The sequence below is a fragment of the Canis lupus genome, chromosome 6 (genome assembly GCF_011100685.1).
Source record: "Canis lupus familiaris isolate Mischka breed German Shepherd chromosome 6, alternate assembly UU_Cfam_GSD_1.0, whole genome shotgun sequence".
Classification (NCBI taxonomy): domain Eukaryota; kingdom Metazoa; phylum Chordata; class Mammalia; order Carnivora; family Canidae; genus Canis; species Canis lupus.
In genome coordinates, this window is record NC_049227.1 from 50,338,833 (window position 1) to 50,361,297 (window position 22,465).

At 38.1% G+C, this 22,465-nt stretch overlaps 2 protein-coding genes and 1 long non-coding RNA gene across 6 annotated transcripts in view; 1 reads left to right on the forward strand and 2 right to left on the reverse strand.

Moving 5' to 3' along the window:
- Window positions 1-15,821, forward strand: part of SASS6 (SAS-6 centriolar assembly protein) — a 43,219-nt gene extending 27,398 nt beyond the window's left edge. For all 3 annotated transcript variants that reach the window (XM_038541220.1, XM_038541221.1, XM_038541222.1), the window contains exons 15-17: window positions 11,485-11,582; window positions 13,693-13,787; window positions 13,886-15,821. In XM_038541220.1, coding sequence (XP_038397148.1) covers window positions 11,485-11,582; window positions 13,693-13,787; window positions 13,886-13,992 — 300 coding nt within the window. In that variant the 3' untranslated portion in view covers window positions 13,993-15,821. The remainder of the gene's footprint in view (window positions 1-11,484; window positions 11,583-13,692; window positions 13,788-13,885) is intronic.
- Window positions 10,804-13,238, reverse strand: LOC119876382. The gene is made up of 3 exons (XR_005361151.1): window positions 12,756-13,238; window positions 11,125-11,359; window positions 10,804-11,019 (listed from the first exon to the last, which is right to left on the reverse strand). It is a non-coding gene; the product is annotated as an uncharacterized LOC119876382 (long non-coding RNA).
- A 154-nt stretch (window positions 15,822-15,975) lies between the features above and the next one.
- The window catches only part of MFSD14A (major facilitator superfamily domain containing 14A), a 39,112-nt gene continuing 32,622 nt past the window's right edge, over window positions 15,976-22,465 (reverse strand). For both annotated transcript variants that reach the window (XM_038541223.1, XM_038541225.1), the window contains exons 9-12: window positions 20,582-20,694; window positions 19,202-19,299; window positions 18,262-18,425; window positions 15,976-17,182 (exon numbers count right to left, since the gene is read on the reverse strand). In XM_038541223.1, coding sequence (XP_038397151.1) covers window positions 16,976-17,182; window positions 18,262-18,425; window positions 19,202-19,299; window positions 20,582-20,694 — 582 coding nt within the window. In that variant the 3' untranslated portion in view covers window positions 15,976-16,975. The remainder of the gene's footprint in view (window positions 17,183-18,261; window positions 18,426-19,201; window positions 19,300-20,581; window positions 20,695-22,465) is intronic.

Genomic DNA, 22,465 nt, shown 5'->3' on the forward strand with positions numbered 1-22,465 from the left:
TTCTCCACATCCTTGCCAACACTTGTTTCTTGAATATTATTGTTTCTTAATATACTCAAATGTGATTGCATCTTGGGATTAATATTTTTCTTGAGAATATTATTGAATTGTTTTTTCATTTCATTTTAAAGTTTTTTTTTTTTTTTTTAAAGATTTTATCCATTTATTCATGAGAGACACGGGCAGAGGGAGAAGAAGCAGGCTCCATGCAGGGAGCCTGATAGAGACTCGGTCCCGGGTCTCCAGGATTAGGCCCTGGGCTGAAGGTGGCGCTAAACGGCTAAGCTACCCGGGCTGCCCAATTAAGTCTATTTCTTGCTTTGACACACACTCTCATTTTTTCCTGTGTTTTGTTTTTTAAATTTCACATATGAGTGAAATCATATGGTATTTGTCTTTCTCTATCTGACATATTTCACTTAGCATTGTATTCTATAGCTCCATCTGCGTCACTGTAAGTGGCAAGATTTAATTTTATGGCTGTATAATATTCCATTGTGTATATATACCACATCTTCTTTATCCATTCATCAACTGATGGACACTTGGACTATTTCCATATCTTGGCTATTATAAATAATTCAGCTATACACATAGGGATGCATGTATCCCTTTGCATTAGTGTTTTGTATCCTTTGGATAAATACCTAGTAGTGTGATTGCTGGATCATAAAGTAGTTCTATTTTTAACTTTTTGAGGAGCCTCCACACTGTTTTTCTTTTTTTTTTTTTAATTTTAAACAGCTTTCCAAGAATATATATAATATCCAATGTGAGGACAAGAAATACTACTTTCCAGATAGTTACCTAGTTTATAGGTCTCAATATCACTTACAAGATTACCTTTATAGTTCTGGAATTGGAGGAATCATTGTAACAAGGATGTTCCTAAACATAGGAACAAGGCTTTCAGGGTTTCCTATATCACTTATCTCTGTATCCTTTTGATCATGTACCCCCAAAAGTTATAAAACAAAAGGAAACCTAAAACAAAACACGTTGAGCTTGAACCTCTAATACAGGAATATTTATTTATTTGTGAATTGTATGCATATACTACTCAACTACTGTATTATGTACTTAACAGCATTGTTTAGTGGTTAAGAAGGTGGAATCTGATGTTAGAGTTGATCTTGCCTTTAGGGATGCCTGGTGGCTCAGTTGTTGAGCATCTGGCTCAGGTAGTGATCCCTGGATCCTGGAATTGAGTCCATATCAGGCTCCCTGCAGGAAGCCTGCTTCTCCCTCTGCCTATGTCTTTGCCTCTCTCTGTCTCTCATGAATAAATAAATAAAATCTTAAAGAAAAAAAGAAATCCTGCCTTTATATGTGAATTGGGCCAGCCACTGAAACATAAACAAAAAAGAAGAAACTTCTCTCATGCTTCAGTGTCTTCTCTTATAAAGTGGAGCAATAATTTTTTATCTACCTCACTGGATTTATTGTGAGGATTAGGTGAGTTAATACATTTGATTGGATAACTGCTTCATTATGTTATCTATGAATATAATATTCAAATTTTAGAAATTAAAGAGTGAAATTAAAAATATATATATTAAATTTATAACATTTTCTTCTCCTACCTCAGTGTGTAGTCATAATCACTGCCTACTTTGGAGATCACTGATCTAGGTAGTCTTGTGCTAGCAGCTACAGTGATTAAAACATCATCTTTTTAGTTGTAGTAAAAATAAGATCATTTTATTTCATGATATTGAAACTTTTATACCTGATGCCTTTAAATGTTACTGTTAAGATTTAGTACAGTTAAGTAGGTGTTTAACTGTGAGGATATAAAATTACATGAGTTAAATTAAACAAGAACAAATCATGCTGAAAGAAATACAAAGTATTTTGAAAGATTGTGCCATGCTGTCAAATAGAACATTTTGTAATATTAAAGCAAGATAAACAAAATAATTTCTCCTTTATTTTTGAAGACAATAATCACCAAGGATTCATTCATTTGATAAATATTTAATGAATGCCTAATATAGACAAGCATTGTTCTAGTTACAAGAGACATGGCAGTGAACAAGACCAAGTCCTTACCAATATGGTGCTTACATTTTTTTTTTTAATTTTTATTTATTTATGATAGTCACATAGAGAGAGAGAGAGGCAGAGACACAGGCAGAGGGAGAAGCAGGCTCCATGCACCAGGAGCCCGACGTGGGATTCGATCCCGGGTCTCCAGGATCGCGCCCTGGGCCAAAGGCAGGCGCCAAACCGCTGCGCCACCCAGGGATCCCGCTTACATTTTTTTAAAAGATTTTATTCATTCATTATTTCGTTCATGAGATACAAGAGACACAGGCAGAGAGAAGCAGACTCCTTGCAGGGGGCCCTATGTGGGACCTTGGGATCACGCCCTGAGCTGAAGGCAGACACTCAATCACTGAGCTACCCCGCAGGAGTCCTTGGTGCTTACATTTTGTGGTGAAAACCCCATTATGATTGCAAACTACAGTATCTATTAAAGTATTATGAAAAACATGTTACTTGAGATGTCTGGGTGGGTCAGTGGTTTAAGTGTCTGCCTTTGGCTCAGGACATGATCTCAGGGCCCTGGAATTGAGCCCCGCATCATATTCTCTGCTCAGTGGGAAGTCTGCTTGTCCCTCTCTCTCTCTCTCTCTCTCTGCCCCTCATCCCTGCTCATGTTCTCTCTCTCACTCTGCTCTCCCTCCAAATCTTTAAAAAAAAAAAACAAAAACTAAGATGCTATTTGATGTCAAGGAAAATACTTAATGATAATATCACTGAAACATTTTGTATTAATTTAAATTTTTTTGAAAGAGTGAGCAGGGGGTGGAGGGGCATAGGGAGAATGAGAATAATCTTAAAGTGGGCTCCACTTAGCACGAGCCCTACTTGGGGCTCAGTCTCACAACCCTGAGATCATGACCTGAGCTGAAATCAAGAGTCAGATGTTTAATCAACTGAGCCACCCTAGCTGAAACATTTTAGAGTGATGATCAGATTTCATCTTGAAGTTTATGTGGGAGATTTTTCTGTAATGAGAGAGTATTATCTAAGATTAGATGATTGATTTATCTTGATAGTATTTAGCCCACAATGTTTATTCAGAGACAGATTTTACCTAGAGATAGCATTTCTCAGTTTGATTAACCACATCATTCACCAGATGGTTCCAAATTAATTTTTGCTTATTTTGTGGTAACTGTTTTAAAAAATAATATATCAGCATGAGAAGCTACCAAATACACAAAAGGATATAACTGTCTAAATGTCCGTCCTACGGTCCCTAGTTGTCTTTTCAGAGAAGATGACTCTGGAGTTTCTTTTGATATAATCCAAATATATTAAAAGCATATACAAAAATATATATGTGTATGTGTATGTTTGTTTGTACACGAGTGGTTTTATATTTAAGCATAAATAGTCCATGCTTTTTTCCATTTGGTAAATACCCAGTAGGAGTTACCAGATTCATATGGCATTTCTATTTTTAATATTTTAAGGAATCTTCATACTGTTTACCTTCATACTGTTTTCCACAGTGGTACACCAATTTATATTCCCATCAGTAGTGCTTGAGGTTTCCTTTTTCTCCACATCCTTTTTTTTTTTTTTAATCTTTTTTTAAAAATTTTTTTATTTATTTATGATAGTCACAGAGAGAGAGAGAGAGGCAGAGACATAGGCAGAGGGAGAAGCAGGCTCCATGCACCGGGAGCCCGACGTGGGATTCGATCCTGGGTCTCCAGGATCGCGCCCTGGGCCAAAGGCAGGCGCTAAACCGCTGCGCCACCCCAGGATCCCTTTCTCCACATCCTTACCAGCATTTGTTCTTTCTTGTCTTTTCATTACTGATCATTCTGACAGGTGTAAAGTTATATCACATTGTGGTTTTGATTTGTATTTCCTTGATAAATAGTGATGTTGAGCATGTTTTCATGTGGCTACCTGTATATCTTTGGAAAAACTGTTCAGTTTCTCTGCTCATTTTTTAATTGGATTATTTGTGGGGGGAGGTTGGTGTTGAGTTGTGACACTTTTATATGTGGATATTAACCCCTTACTGGATGTAGCATTTGCAAATATCTTCTATTCAGTAGGTGGTCTCTTTGTTTTGTTGATAGTTTTCTATTCAAAAGCTTTTTATTTTGGTGTAGTCCCATTAGTTTATTTTTGCTTTTATTTCACTTGCCTTGAGATACCTATCCAGGAAAATGTTGCTAAGGCTGATGTTGCTAAGAGAGTAATGGCTGTATTTTCTTCTAGGAGTTTTACAGTTTCAGGTCTCACATTTGGGTCTTTAATCCATTTTATTTTTGCGTGTGGTCTAAGAGTGTAGTCCAGTTTGAATCTAGCGCATGTAGCTATCCAGTTTTCCCAGCACCATTTAAAGAGTCTGCTGTGTTTTGCCTCACTGGTATATATTCTTACATCATGTGATATAGATTAATTGGCCATATAAGGATGGGTTTATTTCTGCATATCCTATTCTGTTCTATTGATCTGTGTGTCTATTTTTGTGTCAGTACCACACTGTTTTACTATAGCTTTGTAGTATATCTTGAAATGTACCTCCAGCTGCATTGTTTTTTCTCATGAACTGCTTTGGCCACTCAGTGCCTTTTGTGATTCTGTAGAAATTTTAGTATTGTTTGTTGTAGTTCTATGAAAATTACTGTTGATATTTTGATAGGGATTGCACTGAATCTGTAGATTGCTTTGGGTATTATGGACATTTTAACAATATTCTTCTAGTCCATGAGCGTGATACATCTTTGCATTTGTTTGTATAGTCTTCAGTTTCTTTCATCCAGTGTTTGATAGTGTTCAGAGGGTATATCTAACTTCCTCAGTTAAGTTTATTCTTGGGTATTTCACTCTTTTTTTTTTTTTAAGATTTTATTTATTTATTCATGAGGGACACAGAGAGAGAGAGGCAGAGACACAGGCAGAGGGAGAAGCAGGCTCCATGCAGGGAGCCTGACATGGGACTCGATCTCGGGTCTCCAGGAACTCACCCTGGGCTGAAGGTGGCGCTAAACCGCTGAGGCACCCGGGCTGCCCTATTTCACTCTTCCTTATGCAATTGTAAATGGATTTGTTTTCTGTTTTTTAAAGATTTTATTTATTCATGAGAGACAGAGAGGCAGAGATAAAGGCAGAGGGAGAAGCAGGCTCCATGCAGGGAGCCTGATGGTAGGACTCGATCCCAGGACTCCAGGATCATGCACTGGGCTGAAGGCAGGCACTCAACTGCTGAGCCACCTGGGCATCCCTAAGATGCTTAATTTTCATCCATGGGTTTCATTCAGTGTATCTAAAAAACTTTATTTTATTTATTTATTTCAGAGAGAGAGCACATGAGTAAGGGAGAGGTAGAGGGAGAGGAAGAAGGAGCAGCAGACTTCCCGCTGAGTGTGGAGCCTAACGTGGGGCTCAGTCTCAGGACACTGAGATCATGACCTGAGCCAAAGTCAGAAGCCTAGCTGATGAAGCCATCTAGGTGCCCCTAAAATTTTATTGATGAGCTTCAGAACTTTCCAGTTACATTTTAAGTCAGGTTATTGAGGTATCATTTACACACAGTAAAATTCAGCTTTTGTAGTGTACTAAAAAAATTCTGTGGTAAAATACATATAACATAGAATTTACTGTTTTAACCTTTTTAAATATTTATTTATTTATTTATTTGAGATTGAGTGAGAGAGCATGAGTGGGGGTACAAAGGGAGAAGAAGAAGCAGGCTCCCTGCCCAGCAGAGAGCTTGAGGTGGAGTTTGATTCCCAGGATCCCAGGATCATGACCTGAGCCGAAGTCAAACACTTAACCGACTGAGCCACCTAGCGCCCCTTAATCTTTTTAAAGTTTAGAATTAAAAATTGTGTACACACTGGCAATGTTTTAAATATATTCATAGTGTTGTCCAACCATCTCCACCAACCATCTCCAGAACTCTTTTCACCTTGTAAAACTGAAACTCTATACCCATTAACCAATAATTTCCCCATTTCCCCCATGCCTCCCAGCTCCTAGTAACCCCAGTTCTACTTTCTGTCTCTGATTTTGACTATTCTAAGTACCTCATATAAAGTTGAATCATCATATAGTATTTGTTTTTTTGTTACTGGCTTATTTCACTTAGTATATGTCATCAGGGTTCATCCATGTTGTAGCATACATTAGAAATTTCTCCCTTTATAGGGCTGAATAATATTCCATTCTATATAATACATTTTGCTTATCTGTTGATGGACACTTAAGTTGCTTCTGTGTTTAGCTGTTAAGAATAATGCTTCTATGAACATAGGTGTACAAATATGTCTTCAAACAAATATGTCTTCAAGCCCTATTTTCATTTCTTTTGGGTATATAATCAGAAATAGAATTGCTGGTAGCACTTCTACTTTGCATTTTTTGTGCAACTGCTATAATGTTTTCCATAGCAGTTGTACCATTTTACATTCCCATTAATGATGTACAAGAGTTCTAATTTTTCCACATCCTTGCCAACACTTGTCTCTCTCTCTCTCTCTCTCTCTCTCTCTCTTTTTTTAAATAGCCATCCTAATGGGTGTGGTATCTCCTTGTACTTTTGATTTGTATAGCCCTAATGATCAGTGATGTTGAGCATCTTTTCATATTCTATTGGCTATTTGTATATTTCTTTTGGAGAAGTGCTTATTCAGATTATTTGCCCACTTTTGTTTTTTTGTTTTGTTTTGTTTTAATTCAAGTTGGCATTGTGTTATATTAGTTTCAGGTGTACAATATAGTAATTCAAAACCACATATCATTCAGTGCTCATCACAAGGGCACTCTTTAATACCCATCAGCTATTTAGCCCATCCCCTCACACCACCCCCCTTCTGGTAACCATCAGTTCTCTATAATTAAGAGTCAGTTTGTCTTTCTTATTTTTTCCCCTTTGCTTGTTTTGTTTCTTAATTCCACTTATGGATGAAATCATAGGGTATTTGTTTTTCTCTGACCTATTTTGCTTAGCATTATAGCTTCACTCATGTTGTTGCAAATGGCAAGATTTCATTTTTTGTGCTGAATAATATTCCATTGTGTAAATATATATCACATCTTTATCCATTCATCAGTTGATGGACATGTGGGCTGTTCCTATGACTGGGTAAATAATGCTATGATAAACATAGGGGTACATGGAATTGTTTTCTTAATTTCCCTCTCTTACCTCATTATTAGTGTATAGAAATGTTAGGTTTTCTTCTAATGACTGGTGGAGAAAATTAAAGACAGCAGAGCCAGGCAGTAGGTTCGAGAGTGCTTTAATGGGGAACACTCCTGGGCGAGGTTCTGTCACTTGGAGAGGCCCGAGTCCGGGAAGTCACACCCAGGCAAACCGCAGGGGGAGTTTATAAAGAGTTTTTAGCGGGGAAGATGGGGGCAGGGCAGCATTTCGATTAGGGCAAGGGTTACAGGTCTTTGTAAATCTTTTATTTTTATTTATTTATTTATTTATTTTTTATGATAGTCACCCAGAGAGAGAGAAAGAGGCAGAGACACAGGCAGAGGGAGAAGCAGGCTCCATGCACCGGGAGCCCGACGTGGGATTCGATCCCCGGTCTCCAGGATCGCGCCCTGGGCCAAAGGCAGGCGCCAAACCGCTGCGCCACCCAGGGATCCCGGGTTACAGGTCTTTGTAAGCTAAATTAGGGTAGGGCGGCAAGGCAAGGCAGTGGCAGGGATGATGGGGGTGGGGCAGCAAGGCGGCTTTATTGGGAGGTTGCTGGCCTGGGGTCGGCCGTTTTGAGGTCCCCAATCTCGCCAGCCCAACAAGAAACACAACCAATTTCTGTATATTTTGTGTCCTGGAGTTTCACTGAGTTTACTTATTCTAATAGTTTTTTTGTAGTCTTTAGAGTTTTCTAGGTATGGTATCATGTCATCTGCAAATAGTGACTGTTTTAACTTATTCCTTACTAGTTTGTATGCCTTTTATTTCTTGTCTGATTGCTGTAGCTAGAGTGAACATCCTTGTGCTCTTCCTGATGGGGAAAGGTTTCAGTTTCTCACCATTCAGTATGATTTTGGCTGTGGTTTGTCATATGTGGCCTTTATTATGTTGAAGTATGTTTTCTCCAGACCCACTTTATTGAGAATTTTTATCATAAATGAATATTGGATTCCTTAAATGCTTTTGCTTAATCTATTGAGATGATCATGTGATTTTTAGTTATTTTGCTTATGTGGTATTTCACATATTGATTGATTTGCAGATATTGGACCATCCTTGCATCCTAGGAATAAATCCCACTCTCCAGCAGACTCTGCACTGAGCATGGTGCCTGACATGGGATGGGGCTCAATCTCTTGACCTGAGATCATGACCTCCCCTGAAACCAAGAGTCAGATGCTTAATTGACTGAGCCACCCAAGTGTGACCCCCCCCAACTGATTTCTTTTTTAGCAATAATTGAATTTACTACTTTTGTCTTCTAATCTTCATACTAACTTCATAAGTAATTGCTCTATTACCTTTAGTGTATGTTTGCTTTTTTGTTTTTGTGAAAGTTTTTCCTTTCCTAATTTTCTAATTATGGCCTTTTCTTTTGCACTTAAAGGAGTTTCTTTAGAAAGTGACTTTTTTCTCTGGGTACTTTTATGATTTTCTTTTTTTCATTGATTTTTTTTTCCCCCCAAGATCTTATTTCTGCTGTGTCTTGATGTGGTTCATGTATATCATTATCCGCTTAGGGCTTTTTATTGAGGACTTGTTATCAGGGGTTAATGGTTGACAGCTTAGAAAATTGTGGTCATTATTTCACTTTTTTTTTTTTTTTTCGTTACTTCCTTTCAGTACTCCAGGGGGAGAGGCAGAGGGAGAGGAGAGAGAATCCCAGGCAGACTCCATGATATGGGGCTCAGTCTCACACCCCTGAGATTATGACCTGAGCCAGAATCAAGACTCAGATGCTTAACGGACTGAGCCACCAAGGCACACGTTTATAGCTTCTTTCTCATCAGAATTCCACTTTGCAACTTCCACTCATCCCAACCTCCCTAAATTCTGATCCTGATCTCTTCCATATGGCATTTATGATTTCCCTCTGTACTTTAATTTAGGTAAAAATTTAGGTAAAAAAATGCCTCTACTTGGAAAGCTAGAAGGCTTGTAGGTATCACACTTCTCTCAAAGATCACAGTTGTGTACTATTACGTGGTGTTTAGTATTTGAGACCATTCTTTTTAATTTGTTCAGTTTCCTAATTTTTGATTTTTGCCTGTGTCTTATGAATTGATATCTGATACTTTCTTAATATTTCTTTTCCATATTTATTTTTCTGTAGGAAATACTAGAATCAGCTTGTTCACTTTAAAAAATCCTTTTTCTTTTTAAGGTTATCATGTGAAATGCATAGATTACTGTAGGGAGAACTAAAATGTCTTTGGAATATTGAACCTTGATAGGTATATTAGCATATACCTTCTTAATTCATAATTTTAACCTATAAAGTTAGTATCTGTGTATTGCTATTTTATTGTGACTTTTTCTAAAAATAGTTTTCTCATGCCTTTTCCTTTAGTATGCAAGTAGTCATGATTTTTTTTAGCCTGTGTGGTGATTTATATGTATACCTTTTTCTAATATGCAACCTCTTTATAAATTTCTGGTGTGAAACCTCAGTCACATGTTTTAGTTTTGATTTTTATATAGATTCTTGGATTACTTTTGATTGCTTTAAAGATTTATTTTATTTATTTATTTTTTATTAGAGGAAGGGAGGAAGGGAGAGAGCAAGAGCCACAGAGAGCGGCAGAGGGAGCCAGAGAGGGAGAGAAGCAGACTGTAGAGTGCAGAGCCTGAGCCCGATTATGACCTGAGCTAAAACCAAGAGCTGGCTGCTTAACTGACTGGGCCACCCAGGCGCCCCTACTTTTTGATTGTTCTAAAATTCAAATTCCGGGATCCCTGGGTGGCGCAGCGGTTTGGCGCCTGCCTTTGGCCCGGGGCGCGATCCTGGAGACCCGGGATCGAATCCCACGTCAGGCTCCCGGTGCATGGAGCCTGCTTCTCCCTCTGCCTGTGTCTCTACCTCTCTCTCTCTCTCTCTCTCACTGTGTGCCTATCATGAATAAATAAAATAAAATAAAATAAAAAAGAAAAAAGAAAAAAAAATTCAAATTCCTAGCTTTCTTTTAGAATCCTTAAATATAACAGACTTTGAAAATTTTTGAAAATGAAATAATTCTCAGAATGCATGAGATATATGCATCATTGTGGTAAGTTGGGAGACCACTTTTAGAACTGTAATACTTATTTATTGTACAGTTGACCCTTGAACTGTGCTGGGGTTTGGGGGCATCAACCCTTACATTGTTGAAAACTGCGTATAACTTTTGACTCCCGGCAAAGTTAACTAACCCTTACATTGTTGAAAACTGCGTATAACTTTTGACTCCCGGCAAAGTTAACTACCGTATTTCTAATATATTATGTATTTTTTTACCCCACCCCTTACAGATGTATTTTATATTGATTGAAAAGGGGGCAGTTGCCAAATGACAATAAGCAAAGGGAGGGCAGAGAAAGGTACCGGGTAGGCTGAACATCAGGACTCTCTCCTGCTTTCAGCATTCCTCATCCCACTACCTGTGTGCAGGGTAGTTCACTGAAGCCGTGAGCTGAGAGGCAGTGAAGGAACCAGCTCTGGAGAGGGATTCTTGCTGAAGTGGCAGGGCCAGCCACTGATCATACTTGGCCAGGGATCTCAGAAGGATACCACATCACCAGTGGGGCTGGGAGGACCCCAGGGTGACAAGAGGAAGCCTGCAATGCAGAGCAGATGGCAGGGAGGGGTGCTGTCCACCAGCCTGAATGTTCTTCAGGTTGGTGAGCTAATACCCCAGGGATCAGCGGCTCACCTCTTGCCAGCGTGTCCTGTCGGCGGAAGCTGCCTTAGAACCATGTAGGAAGCCAAGTGGACAGCTTAGAAAGCAGATCCTAGAGAGATGGAGGGGTGCTCCGCCTTCCCTAAGATGTTGCATAGAAGGAAGTTTTCTGCATTTCTGGGTAGTGGACAAGGAGGAGGTGTTACTCCAGGATCCAGCTTCGCTAACTTTGGATGGGGATGAGGAGACACACGGTACCTCATTTGGCTGTACCATACTTACGGGCCAAAATCCATGTATAAGTAGACCACCAGTTCAAACCTATGTTGTTCAGGGATCAGCTCTACTAATGTTTATTTTGGCTTCAAAATTATTGTTAAGAGAATCATTTTGCGCTCTTCATCTTGCTTCTATCACAGGAATGTTTTTGACAAGGAGATGTAGAATTCTTTGTTGTTATTAAATCTCAAGCAAATGTGCTTGTGTTAGAACATTCATGTTGAAGCTGTTCTGTGGTCTAGAGTTATCAGAAAAAAAAATGTAACCACCTCACCTGTCTCTGCATGGACCTGTCTCCGTTCTCACTAATGCAGTGTTAGTGCACCTCCGTTCTCACTAATGAGGTGTTTTCCCTCTTAACAGGTTCATTTTAACTTGCAGTTTACAAAACCAAATACGTCACTAGGAGATGTTCAGTCAGGAACAACCATTAGTATGCCTTGCTCAACTGATAAGGAAAAGTAAGTATTTGTTGGCATAAAATTTAATGTTTGTAATTTTGAAGGTCATCTTAAATAATTTTTATCAGTGTTTGAAAACTTTGCCCAACTAATTCATTTATGACATTGTAAGTTGCTCATCAGTGAGATTGAAGCTGAATTCCTTTTATCTATTAGAGATATCCCATATTTTTTTTAAACTGTAGGATACAGTTTAACATACAGTAAAATTTATTTTTTAAGAGGTTTCCTACGTAACTGAAGAGCTTACCTTTCATATGCTTTTGGGCAAGTAGATAGAAATCTTACTCCTTTTTCTGTGGTTTTTGTTTTTGGCTGTGTCTGCTTCTGAAGCTCTCCATCTTTCTGAATTAATGCTTCTGTTGTAAAGTACTCTGAGAAGCCAGCTATTGTATTTTAACTTTTTAATTTTTTAAGGACTTCATGACTTTAGAGAGAGAGAGCACACGTGCAGTGTGGAAGGTAGAGGGAGAGAAGCGGACTTCCTGCTGAGCAGGGGGTCTGACACCTCCACCCTAGGACCCTGAGATCATGACCTGAACAGAAACCGAGTCAGACCCTTTACCGACTGACTTACCGGGTGCCCCAGAAGTCAGCTATTTTAAACTGCTAGAATTCTTTGCTAAGAATAACAAGGTTGTGAGATTAATACCTACCAAAGTAATCTTTAATTTGTGACTTGTTTTGCCTATTCAGAAATGGCTTCCTATTTTTTAGATCTTACACAAGTTTTACAGAGTGAAGTTTGTTGCATCAGTGAGTTGTGACTAAATTAAACAACTCATGGAAACCTGTCTCTGCGTAGTCGCTCTGGTACATTAACAGATGTTTGTAATATTTTTTTATTCTTCTTACTTAAAATTTAATCACGTTAAGGCCTGTCTGCTGACAACTCATTATCAGTGAGCTATCCTCATTCCAGTATATTGCAGAATAAGTGACTAACAGTTCTTATCCTAATTCTCCGACTCTTATTTATTGGCTTCTCTAAAATTGGCACCAACATGAGTATTACACTAGTTCGTGAGCCTCTCTTTTAAGAAAGCAGAATTCTTTGAAGTCTGGAAGTGTATGTATTCTATTTATTTTCACATTTGTTCAGCAGGCAGAGCATCTGGAATTCATGTTAATGATAGAATGCCAGGTTTATGTATTTAACTCTGTCATACTTACCAAGAGCAGTGTTACTTGCAGAAAATATATTTGTGGTACAAAATCAAACATAATCATGTGTCCATAAAATTAGTACTGTTCAGCTATTTTGAGTATTTTCGGTTGATAATTGTTTTTTTTTCCATTGTCATCTAGGAGAAAGTGGCAGTGGGTATCAAAGGTTAAAGAAGAAAAGTTAAAATTGAGGGCAACACCTTTTTACCCAATTATTTTCTGAAAATTAGAAAAAGACCATTTAAATTCTTGTTATAAGGAACTACTAGAGAAAGGAATATGGTGGTGGAAAGGGGAAAAACACAACTACATAAATGCCCCCCATGCTTTTCCAAAATTTTGTATTTGTATTCATCTGACTAGAATTCATTATTTTAATAGTGCATATTAATAACTTTGAAGTAGTATAAAATTTTGAAGAGCTTTTGGCAAAGGAAAAATATTTTTTAAAGTAGGCTCCACACCTAGCGTGAAGCCCAACATGGGGCTTGAATTCACAACCCTGAGATCGATACCTGAGCTGAGATCAAGTCGGAGACTTAACCGACTGAGCCACCCAGGTGCCCCTTACTCGTATTCTAAATATGAGAGGAGATAGAAATTATTAAGTAGTAAGGATATTCTTGAAGCATGAAAATGTGTTTTCATTCATCACGTATCACTTATGCACTACTGTCTTAGTTTCATAGTACTAGAGTTTCCATTTCCCCTATATTCTTTATCTTAGCTCTTCAATTTATTAGTGTTATTTATTATACTGCTTCCTTAGGGAAGGTTTATGGATAAATTACTTGTTTAAGAAACCAGTGAATGATTTTTGAACAAAGCTATAAAGTTGTATTTATTTTTATATATGTGTATCTGTAGATTAGACAAACCTTCAAAAATACCTATTAAAGTGAAAATAAGTCTTTATTAAAATAAATACTATTTTCCTTTCAAGTGGTGCAAATTTAGGGCTGGAATCCAAATACCTGAAGAAAAGGGAAGATAGCATTCCTTTACGTGGGCTCAGCCAAAACCTGTTCAATAATCCAGGTGAGAAGACATTTCTGAAATGGATTTTATGCTGTGGTTTGACCATATTATATAAAAACTTGTGAATACAAATAATCTTTTTCTGTCCTCATTTGCAGACCATCAAAAAGATGGCACTTTAGGAGCCTTACAGACCTCTTCAAAACCCGCAGTGCTCCCTTCTCCATCTTCAGCATACTTCCCTGGGCAGTTAACAAACAGTTAATGCTAGTGTTATCTTTTTATTTTTTATTGAACTTTTAGAAATCCCCATGGTTTAAAAATAACATGAACAGATCCTAAGCCAGCAAGTTTCAATTAGAAAAATTATTAGATTGTTTGGATCCTTTTTAAAGTACTGCTGTTGTCTTATGGCAAGCTAGAGGAGCCAGTTTTATACTTGGTGGGCTTGGAGTGAAGATTCTGAGTAAATGACACTTTAGTTTGGAACATGGTATTTTAGAATAATAGTAGGAGTTTTATTAAATGAGTCCTTAGAAATTCTCAAGTTCCAAGGAAAGAGTTGATCCTAATAAGGGACATTCTAGTCATATTGAGTATATAGGTAAATGAAAACCTGCTCAGACATAATATGAAGCCAAAGAATGTTAATAATTCCTTTATTTTCATTGGTAAAATAAAAGTTTTAAATTTGACATCTGAAAATTATGAGGGAAAATGATTACCTCCAAAGATATCTATATTATTGATATTTACAGTAAAGGGAAAAGTCCTAAAATTACCTTCAGTGAATGAAATTAATCCTTCATAGCAAGTAAATATTTTCCTTGTTAACATCTTTAAATTAGCTATTGAACAAGTCTACTAAGTAATTTTGATAAATTATAAAAATAATTTGGACAATGTATTTTTATGACCAGATTAGGTATAAAGTGCTTTTAAATCATTTGAGCTGCAAAGTTTATACGATTTTAATGCTTACTGGAAAGTCCACACTCACCTGGTTTTTCTTTCTTTGGAGTTTTATTAGTTATGCAGTTAAATCTGTATTAGTGGAATGTTTTAAAAATTAGTACTAAATAAGAACATCATGAATATTGTATTTATAATATCAGAGCAGGTTCATTTTAATGTTTGCTTAATAAAGTAGGCAAAATAAGTAACTGTTAAAAGTTACTTTTTTCTCTCTCCTGTAACCAGTTTCAAGTAAGAAGTATTTGTAAAAAATTAGGTTAAAAAAATTTCACCCAATCAAGGGATCCCTATTTTGTTTTGTTGTTGATGACCACCCAATACAAGTGGCATTCTCTTATGAAACCTATAGATCAGTTTTTGCAAAGATTGCTAACGCTTATGTGATATTTAAAAAACTCTTTTTAAGAACTTTACTACACAGAGGAGACATTCAATATATTAATACCAATGTCACTGGGTTCATGATAAGACAAAGAATCTAGTATTTGCTAATATTTTTCTGAGGCCACAGTATGGAGTCTTATGATACATTGAAACTCTGCTGATAGTTGCAGTCTTAACTAGGGGGTTTATCCTAAAAAATTTAGTAACTCTTATTGGGCAGTGACTTTAATATAGGAGTATTAGTAAGAATACTTGGTTACAGTAACTTGAAAGTACTTACTAATAATCTGGAAAGTAGCCTCTTGGTGATTTTAGAATTTTTCCTGTAAATATTATGTAATATATAAAAAACATTGTGACAGGGTTTGGATGGGATTTATGACATACAGGGAGTTCTTTTTTATTTGAAATTGTTTTGCAGTTCTGCAGTGTACAGTTGTACATGTGTTAATAATCACAAGGTCGCACTTAATGTATTTCTGTAAACTGAGCTTTGTTAAATAAAGTATTTATGGAGTATGACGTGTATATAAAAACAAACCGGATTGATCTGCAACTATTGACTGTGCTTTGTGCTTAGAATTTAAATAATTCCATTTAATTTCGTTTTGTCTTCCTACAGGAGTATTTTGTAGTGAGGGAGAAAAAAAGGGGATTGAAAGGAGAAAGGTGTAAAGCTTTGATTTGTTACTGTAAAAATGATTAAGGTAACAAATAAAGCCAAAACAGACCTTACAGAGGGAATCACAGATCAAGACTTTCTTTTAAAAAAAAATCATTAAAATATTTAATTTTATTAACAGAATATTTACATTTAAGACCTTATTTAACCATAGTGAATGTTCCAAGTTTAAAAAGCATTGAGCAATAACCACACACAAGATGAAAACAGTGTAAACTATACAATACTTTATGTACAATTTTTACAAAGTAACACTTTTTTAAATAATATAACTGGACACAAAAATATACACTTTAGAGAAATTCACATCAGTAATTGTATAAAGCTCTCTTCTAGGGTCCTGAAAATTTAGGACAAACATTAGCTCTGTAAATAAAGTGTTACTGTGACAGTCCTGAAAGGCCACTATATATATTTATCTACATATAGATATCACATTGACGTTTTCAAGGCTACCAGCTTTACTATATAATTTTTAGATTATGTATTCAAGTGTTGAGGTTCTTATGATTATGCAAACATTAAAAGAATAGTGGTATAAGTAGCTGGGGAACAGATTCGAGCCAGCATTTAGATTTACAGACTCTACCCCAATTTAAATTCTAAATGGCTGATATTTTCTCATTTCAAAAACAGTGGTGAATATTTAAAATAAAACTACTACAAACAAGCTTGAAACATGATTCAGATTTAGTACAATTTTCTTGAGTGTTTTTTTTTTAATGCAAACAATTCATTTACCATTTCTTTACTTTAGTACATCTGCATTAAGGCTTTGAATTATTTGACCCAAGATTTTACAATGTTAAAACGAACAGGTGCATAACCGTACTACGTACTCTGTCTCGCTGTGAGTCAGCATAAATAAAGTTAAAGCTCAACACCTGAAGGAAATGGTAGCAGAGACGTTGCTAGTATCTAAGAAGGTACGTATATAGTTTTTAATTAAAGGATGTATAATAAAACAAAAAGCTTAGTGGCAAGAAATTGGTGCTAATAAACAAAAGGTTTCTTTTCAAAAGAAATTGTAACATCTTTGGAAAACTGTCCGGTTCTGGTTCTTTCTTTAGTTCCCACGGAGTTCATGCAGATACATTTCTTAAGACAATCTTAAAGTACATTGTAGATGGAAATGGAATGTACATCCAGAACTATAGGTGAAAACTAAGACCTGGGTGTGATAGAAAAGTCTTCCTGATTTCGGTCATCACACGTTTGTGTCCTGGAGTAAAGGTTCTTTGGCCTCTCCTGGCGCTTGTGTACTATGAGGATGGCTGTGACTGCCACAGTGCTTTCTCCAACTGCTGGACCGTAAGCTTAAATTGGTATGTTCTGGAATAAACAAGGCAACAAGCAGAGCCAGCAGTACGGAACAGGCTCCAAAGAGGAAGGGGGGGCCAGGGATGATCGAATTCTGAGGAAGAAAAAGATAATTAGGATTTTCACGCAGACATCTCTGCTCTTAAAAACTGCTTATCCTGTAGTAATCTCAAATTACTATGAATTCTAAGCCAAGATCCTCTCTTTCTTCATCAGAGCCACAGTTAGAAAATGCATTTGCTTTTCAGGAGAAAAGGGACACTGTTAGACTCTCACTATAAAATTCTGAGGATAACAACTGATCCAAGGAACAGAGCCAAAAGATTTTTTTTTAAAACAGCCAATGCAAAAACAGACTGTCAGTTGCAGCACAAAATCTGAACACATCCTCTGAGCCTTCACCTCATTAGCTCAACAGGAAGACCTCAAAAACAAAATTAAGTAGCACACACTGTTAACTACAGTAGCAGAATCTGTGACCGTTTTCTTTGAAAAGCTGAATATATTCTCTAGTAACTAATAAGTGAGGGAAACACACAGCTAATGCTGTTACCATAAGAATCAAAAAGGCCTTTGTTTTAGCCCAAAGTTACATTCATTCTTAGCAAAAACTTGCATAGCCAGTCTAACCTGTGTACAGCCCACAAACATTCTATTTAAAAGTAGTCTTAGCTGGCTAGAGGCTAAGAGTGCCTTAGCTGGCACTCTGCTAAACAAGCAAGGAACTGAGGCGCTGTTTGTATTGGCTAAAATGAGGATGTCTGCCGTTAATATTCAGTTGTACAGCAAACAAGTGAACAAAAATGGTCATCGGCACCTAACTGACTTTTCCTACAGCAGGCAGGCTTCCCACAGGGCACCTGTGTGATACGGAAGCGTCTGGCAAGAGACAGCAGCACAGGCAGGCGGCAGGCGATGGGCAGCTGGCTGTTGCCAGGGCCGCGGGGCGTACCGTTGCAAACTAGAATATCTAAGTAATTCTTACATTCTCGGAGGGAAAAAGCAGGTACAGCTGATTGCAAAAAGGGGCATACAGGGGAGCACGGTCCCTTCGGCTTTGGTTTTTAAGTGTTGCAGATCTAAAATCTCCCATAAAGTTAGTGACCCAAAACCATTTATCTTTCGGTCCAGCCAAATGAACTATATTTTTTTGTCACGTGAGTGAAGAATTACCTGTTCAAAGTGGTGCTGTGGGCTTGTGTTCGTTCCCAAGTCTGTTCCTGTCATGGGCAGTTCTTTAAGTTCCACATGGAATATGTAGAAAATGAATCCATAAAGAGCTGGTCCCAGACCATTGCACAATCCTCGAATTCCTGTTATCATTCCTTGGACAACACCTAAATTGTTTACACAAATTCTGTAATGCACCGCTAATTTTTATCCCAGTACAAACTGAAGTCACTGCAAAACCAAACCTCTAAGGAGACACTAGCGGTTTGCCAAGATGGCATTAAAAAGTATTTAGAAGCCATCAGCTTTACCAAGTAAACGGATACAAATGTGAGATGAGGTAAACCCGACCTATCCGGATGCGAAGACCCCATTAAATCAGGTACAGAGTTTGAGTTATGCTTTTCTCAAATTTAAAATGCAATTTGCTTTGGCCACAGGCCTTTCCTTCCTCATTTATCAACCAAGTGATCGCTGCTGCTCTGTTGTAACACCCCTTTCCTTCCTTATGATTAGATAAAACCCATCCTCTTCAAAGAATTATCTGTTAGCGCTTTGAGAATTAAATATTCCTAACACAAAAGCCTAAGATAAAAATGTTTTCTAAGGTCTTTAGATAACTGAAACCGAAGATCCAAATAAAAGGGGGACTTAAGTCCAAGGTGTCAAGCACATCATAGTAAACACAGTGAATATAAGGTGGCCGACCTACATCAGTAGATTTTCTAGCAAAAACACGAGCCCCGTTTTCAGAGTGAGGGACATGGTTCTATACAGCCACCTGAGGACACTACCCCGGCATCAGCTTTTCCTCTTAACAGTGAAAACAATTTTAAAATCTTTATTCTGAAGGTAGACTTACAATCCTGTACTTAGGAGGGAGACAGAACATATAATCAGAATATTCTGGGCTTTTAAGTATCATGGGTTCTAACCAACTCACCTTGTTGATCAGCATCAGCAGTTCGTGAGACAAGGGCACTGACGGCCGGGAAGGTAATGCTGGACATGGCTGCTACCGCGCCAGCAGCCCACATCATCCTGTAACCAAACGCAGCAAAACAAAAGTACGTTTTCCACTGTGCCGGTCCGTCAAAATGCATACCTGAACCCAGGCAGCTGTTCCTGCAGGATGGCTGTGGTCCGGGCAAAGGAGAACTGCACTTGGCCTCGTCCTTCCCTTCCCGTGGAACTCCGGGCAGTCACTCCAAGGTCTGAGTGGTGGGGGATGGGAAGTGCGCCCAGAATAACACGCGGGACGTGCAGTACACCCAGAACCCTCGTTGCAGGTTTCCCAAGCCAGCGAGAACCTGCACACTGTTCCCCCAGACTTGTGATTCAGTGTGAACACAGTGACCTAAGCCAAACCTTGGACATTCTGGGCTTGATACTTGAAATGTTTTAGATAATTTAAATTGTGAGCACCTCTTTGTAAAAACTAGCCAGGAAAACAAAACATCAAAACCCACTCCTGATGCTTACTCCTATCCAAATCCAAACAGAGAATGTTCAGGTGAGTGAAACATTAGTGGGAACTGGAGTTCAGGCCCAGCTGAGTGTAAAGGTGTGTGCACGCCAGCCTAACGTCCACGTCACTACTAGCCCATCACCCTGCAGGAAATTGGACTGGCAAAAAAAGCAAAGAGGCTTTTCTCCGGCATGAAGCTGGGACCAAAACAATTGGCCTTCCTCGATGAACTTCTGGTCTCTCATCAGTGGTGATCACTGATGATGCTCTAACTTTTATTTTTAACCAGAAAAACAAGGTAACTAACAGTAGCTTACAGGGCCTCGCAGCTTCGAGCGCGCCTGTTTTATCCTAATGACAGACTGATACAGATTAAATGCTTAGTAGAGATTTAGAAACTAATATTTAAAAATCTAATCTGTCACATTAGGTATAAAAGGTCACACCTTCCTATCCTCAAGCCATTCTAGAATATACAAATACACAAGGAATCTGTATTATATACATTTTGAGAGAAAATAAAAAGCATAGTCGGGGACAGATTAAAGCTTCATAATAACAAGCCTCATGAGTAGCATGTAATAAAAGTCTGTCAATTAGGGGAGCCTGTGCGGCTCAGTCATCTGGGTGGGTGGCTCTTGACTTCGGCTCGGTCATGATCTCGGGGTCCTGGGATGGAGTCCCACGTGGGGCTCTGTACTCTGGGGGCGTCTGCTGGGGATTTGCCCTCTGCCCCTCCCCCACTCACATGCGTGCTCATGTTAAATCTTTAAAGAAAAAGTCTGTTAATTATACTTCAATAAAGCAGAAAAAAAAAGGCAAACATCAAAATTTTTAAAATTAAAATATACCTACCAAGGTTCTGAACCAAAGCCATACCATGCCAGCTGTAGTATTTGAAATCCTAGACCCAATAAAATGGTGTTCTTATTTCCAATTGACCGCATAAGTAAACTCAAGACTATGGTCTAGAAAAGAAAAACCAGAATAGAACGGTTTACCAGAAAAGAACTTTTAAAAAATAAAAATAAAAAATACCTGGTGACTTCCTTCAATCTGTAATAGAATAAGGACTACTACCACTTTTCTACATTTTGGCTTTTCAACAATTGCCCCAAATGTATCTTGAGACCATTACTCCAGGTCATACAGAGCGAATGAAAGGTCCCTTTGCTGACACAGATCCAGATTCAGGGAAAAAGACTGAAAACAGAAAAGAACTTTCTATTCAGTACATTTCGACCGACAAATCAGAGATTGTAAGCAACAGCATCAAAAGGTTTGAACTAGGACTTGGAGATCCGTTATGTGATAGCTCTAAGGTTTTTAGGGTCCATATTCTTCTCCCTGACAAAACAAAATTCCTGATGGACGTACTCTACATCCTTCATCTAAATTACTGCTGAAAAAAAAAAAAAATTACTGCTGAAAGCATGATGCTTTTACAAACAGTAAACAGGTACAACAAGTGTGATTTGGGAAAGTACAGCATAAGAACAGTCTGGAAAGAGCCTGGATCATAATCTTAGCTCTTCGCTGTGTGACCCTGGGCAAGTTACTTCACTCTGGAACAGTTGTCTCTTACAAAATGGCAATAATAGTACTTACTTCAAAACTTTGCCATCTGGGACAGATGAGATGAGATTTACATGAAGTGTGTGCTCGGCACATATTAAGTGTTTAATAATATTGTGAGGGTGAGGGGACAGGATAACTGGGTGGTGGACATTAAGGAGGGCACGTGATGTAATGAGCACTGGGTGTAAGACTGATGAATCACTGACCTCTACCTCTGAACCCAATAACATGTTAATTAATTGAATTTAAATTAAAAAACAACAGGGACACCTGGGTGGCTCAGCAGTTGAGTGTCTGCCTTCAGCTCGGGGCATGATGCTGGAGTCCTGAGATCGAGTCCCGCATCGGGCTCCCTACGTGGAGCCTGCTTCTCCCTCTGCCTGTGTCTCTGCCTCTCTATCTCTCATAAATAAATAAAATCTTTAAAAATAAATAAATAGGGATCCCTGGGTGGCACAGCGGTTTGGCGCCTGCCTTTGGCCCGGGGCGTGATCCTGGAGACCCGGGATCGAATCCCACGTCGGGCTCCCGGTGCATGGAGCCTACTTCTCCCTCTGCCTATGTCTCTGCCTCTCTCTCTCTCTCTCTGTGTGACTATCATAAATAAATAAAAATAAATAAATAAATAAATAAACAAACAATATAGGAATTGGATAGGTTTTCCTTTTCTTTCAAAGCTAATAGAAATTTGGCATTAACTTGAGGGTGTCAGACGATATTTCTTGCCATTCTAATGAAAATATGAAATGTATTATGATAGCTAGTAAAAATAAAGAGGAAAAAGTGAAAATAATTCAGGAAATCATTAGTTGATGACTGGCTGACGTAAATATACAATTATCAAATATAAGTTTAAAACTCTTGGGATGCCTGGGTGGCTCACTCAGTGGTTGAGCAACTGTCTTTGGCTCAGATCGTGATCCCGGGTCTGGGGATCCAGTGCTGCATCAGGCTCCCCACAGGGAGTCTGCCTCTCCCTTTGCCTGTGTCTCTGCCTCTGTGTCTTTCATGAATAGATAAATAACATCTTAAAAAATAATAATAAGATTCTTTAAATTGAGACCATCATTTGAGTTTAATCAGCTATAATCACAAGCCAGCAGAAAGCAAATGAAGGTTCTTATAAGGATTCTTGAATGATTAAGACTCACAGTTTCCTTC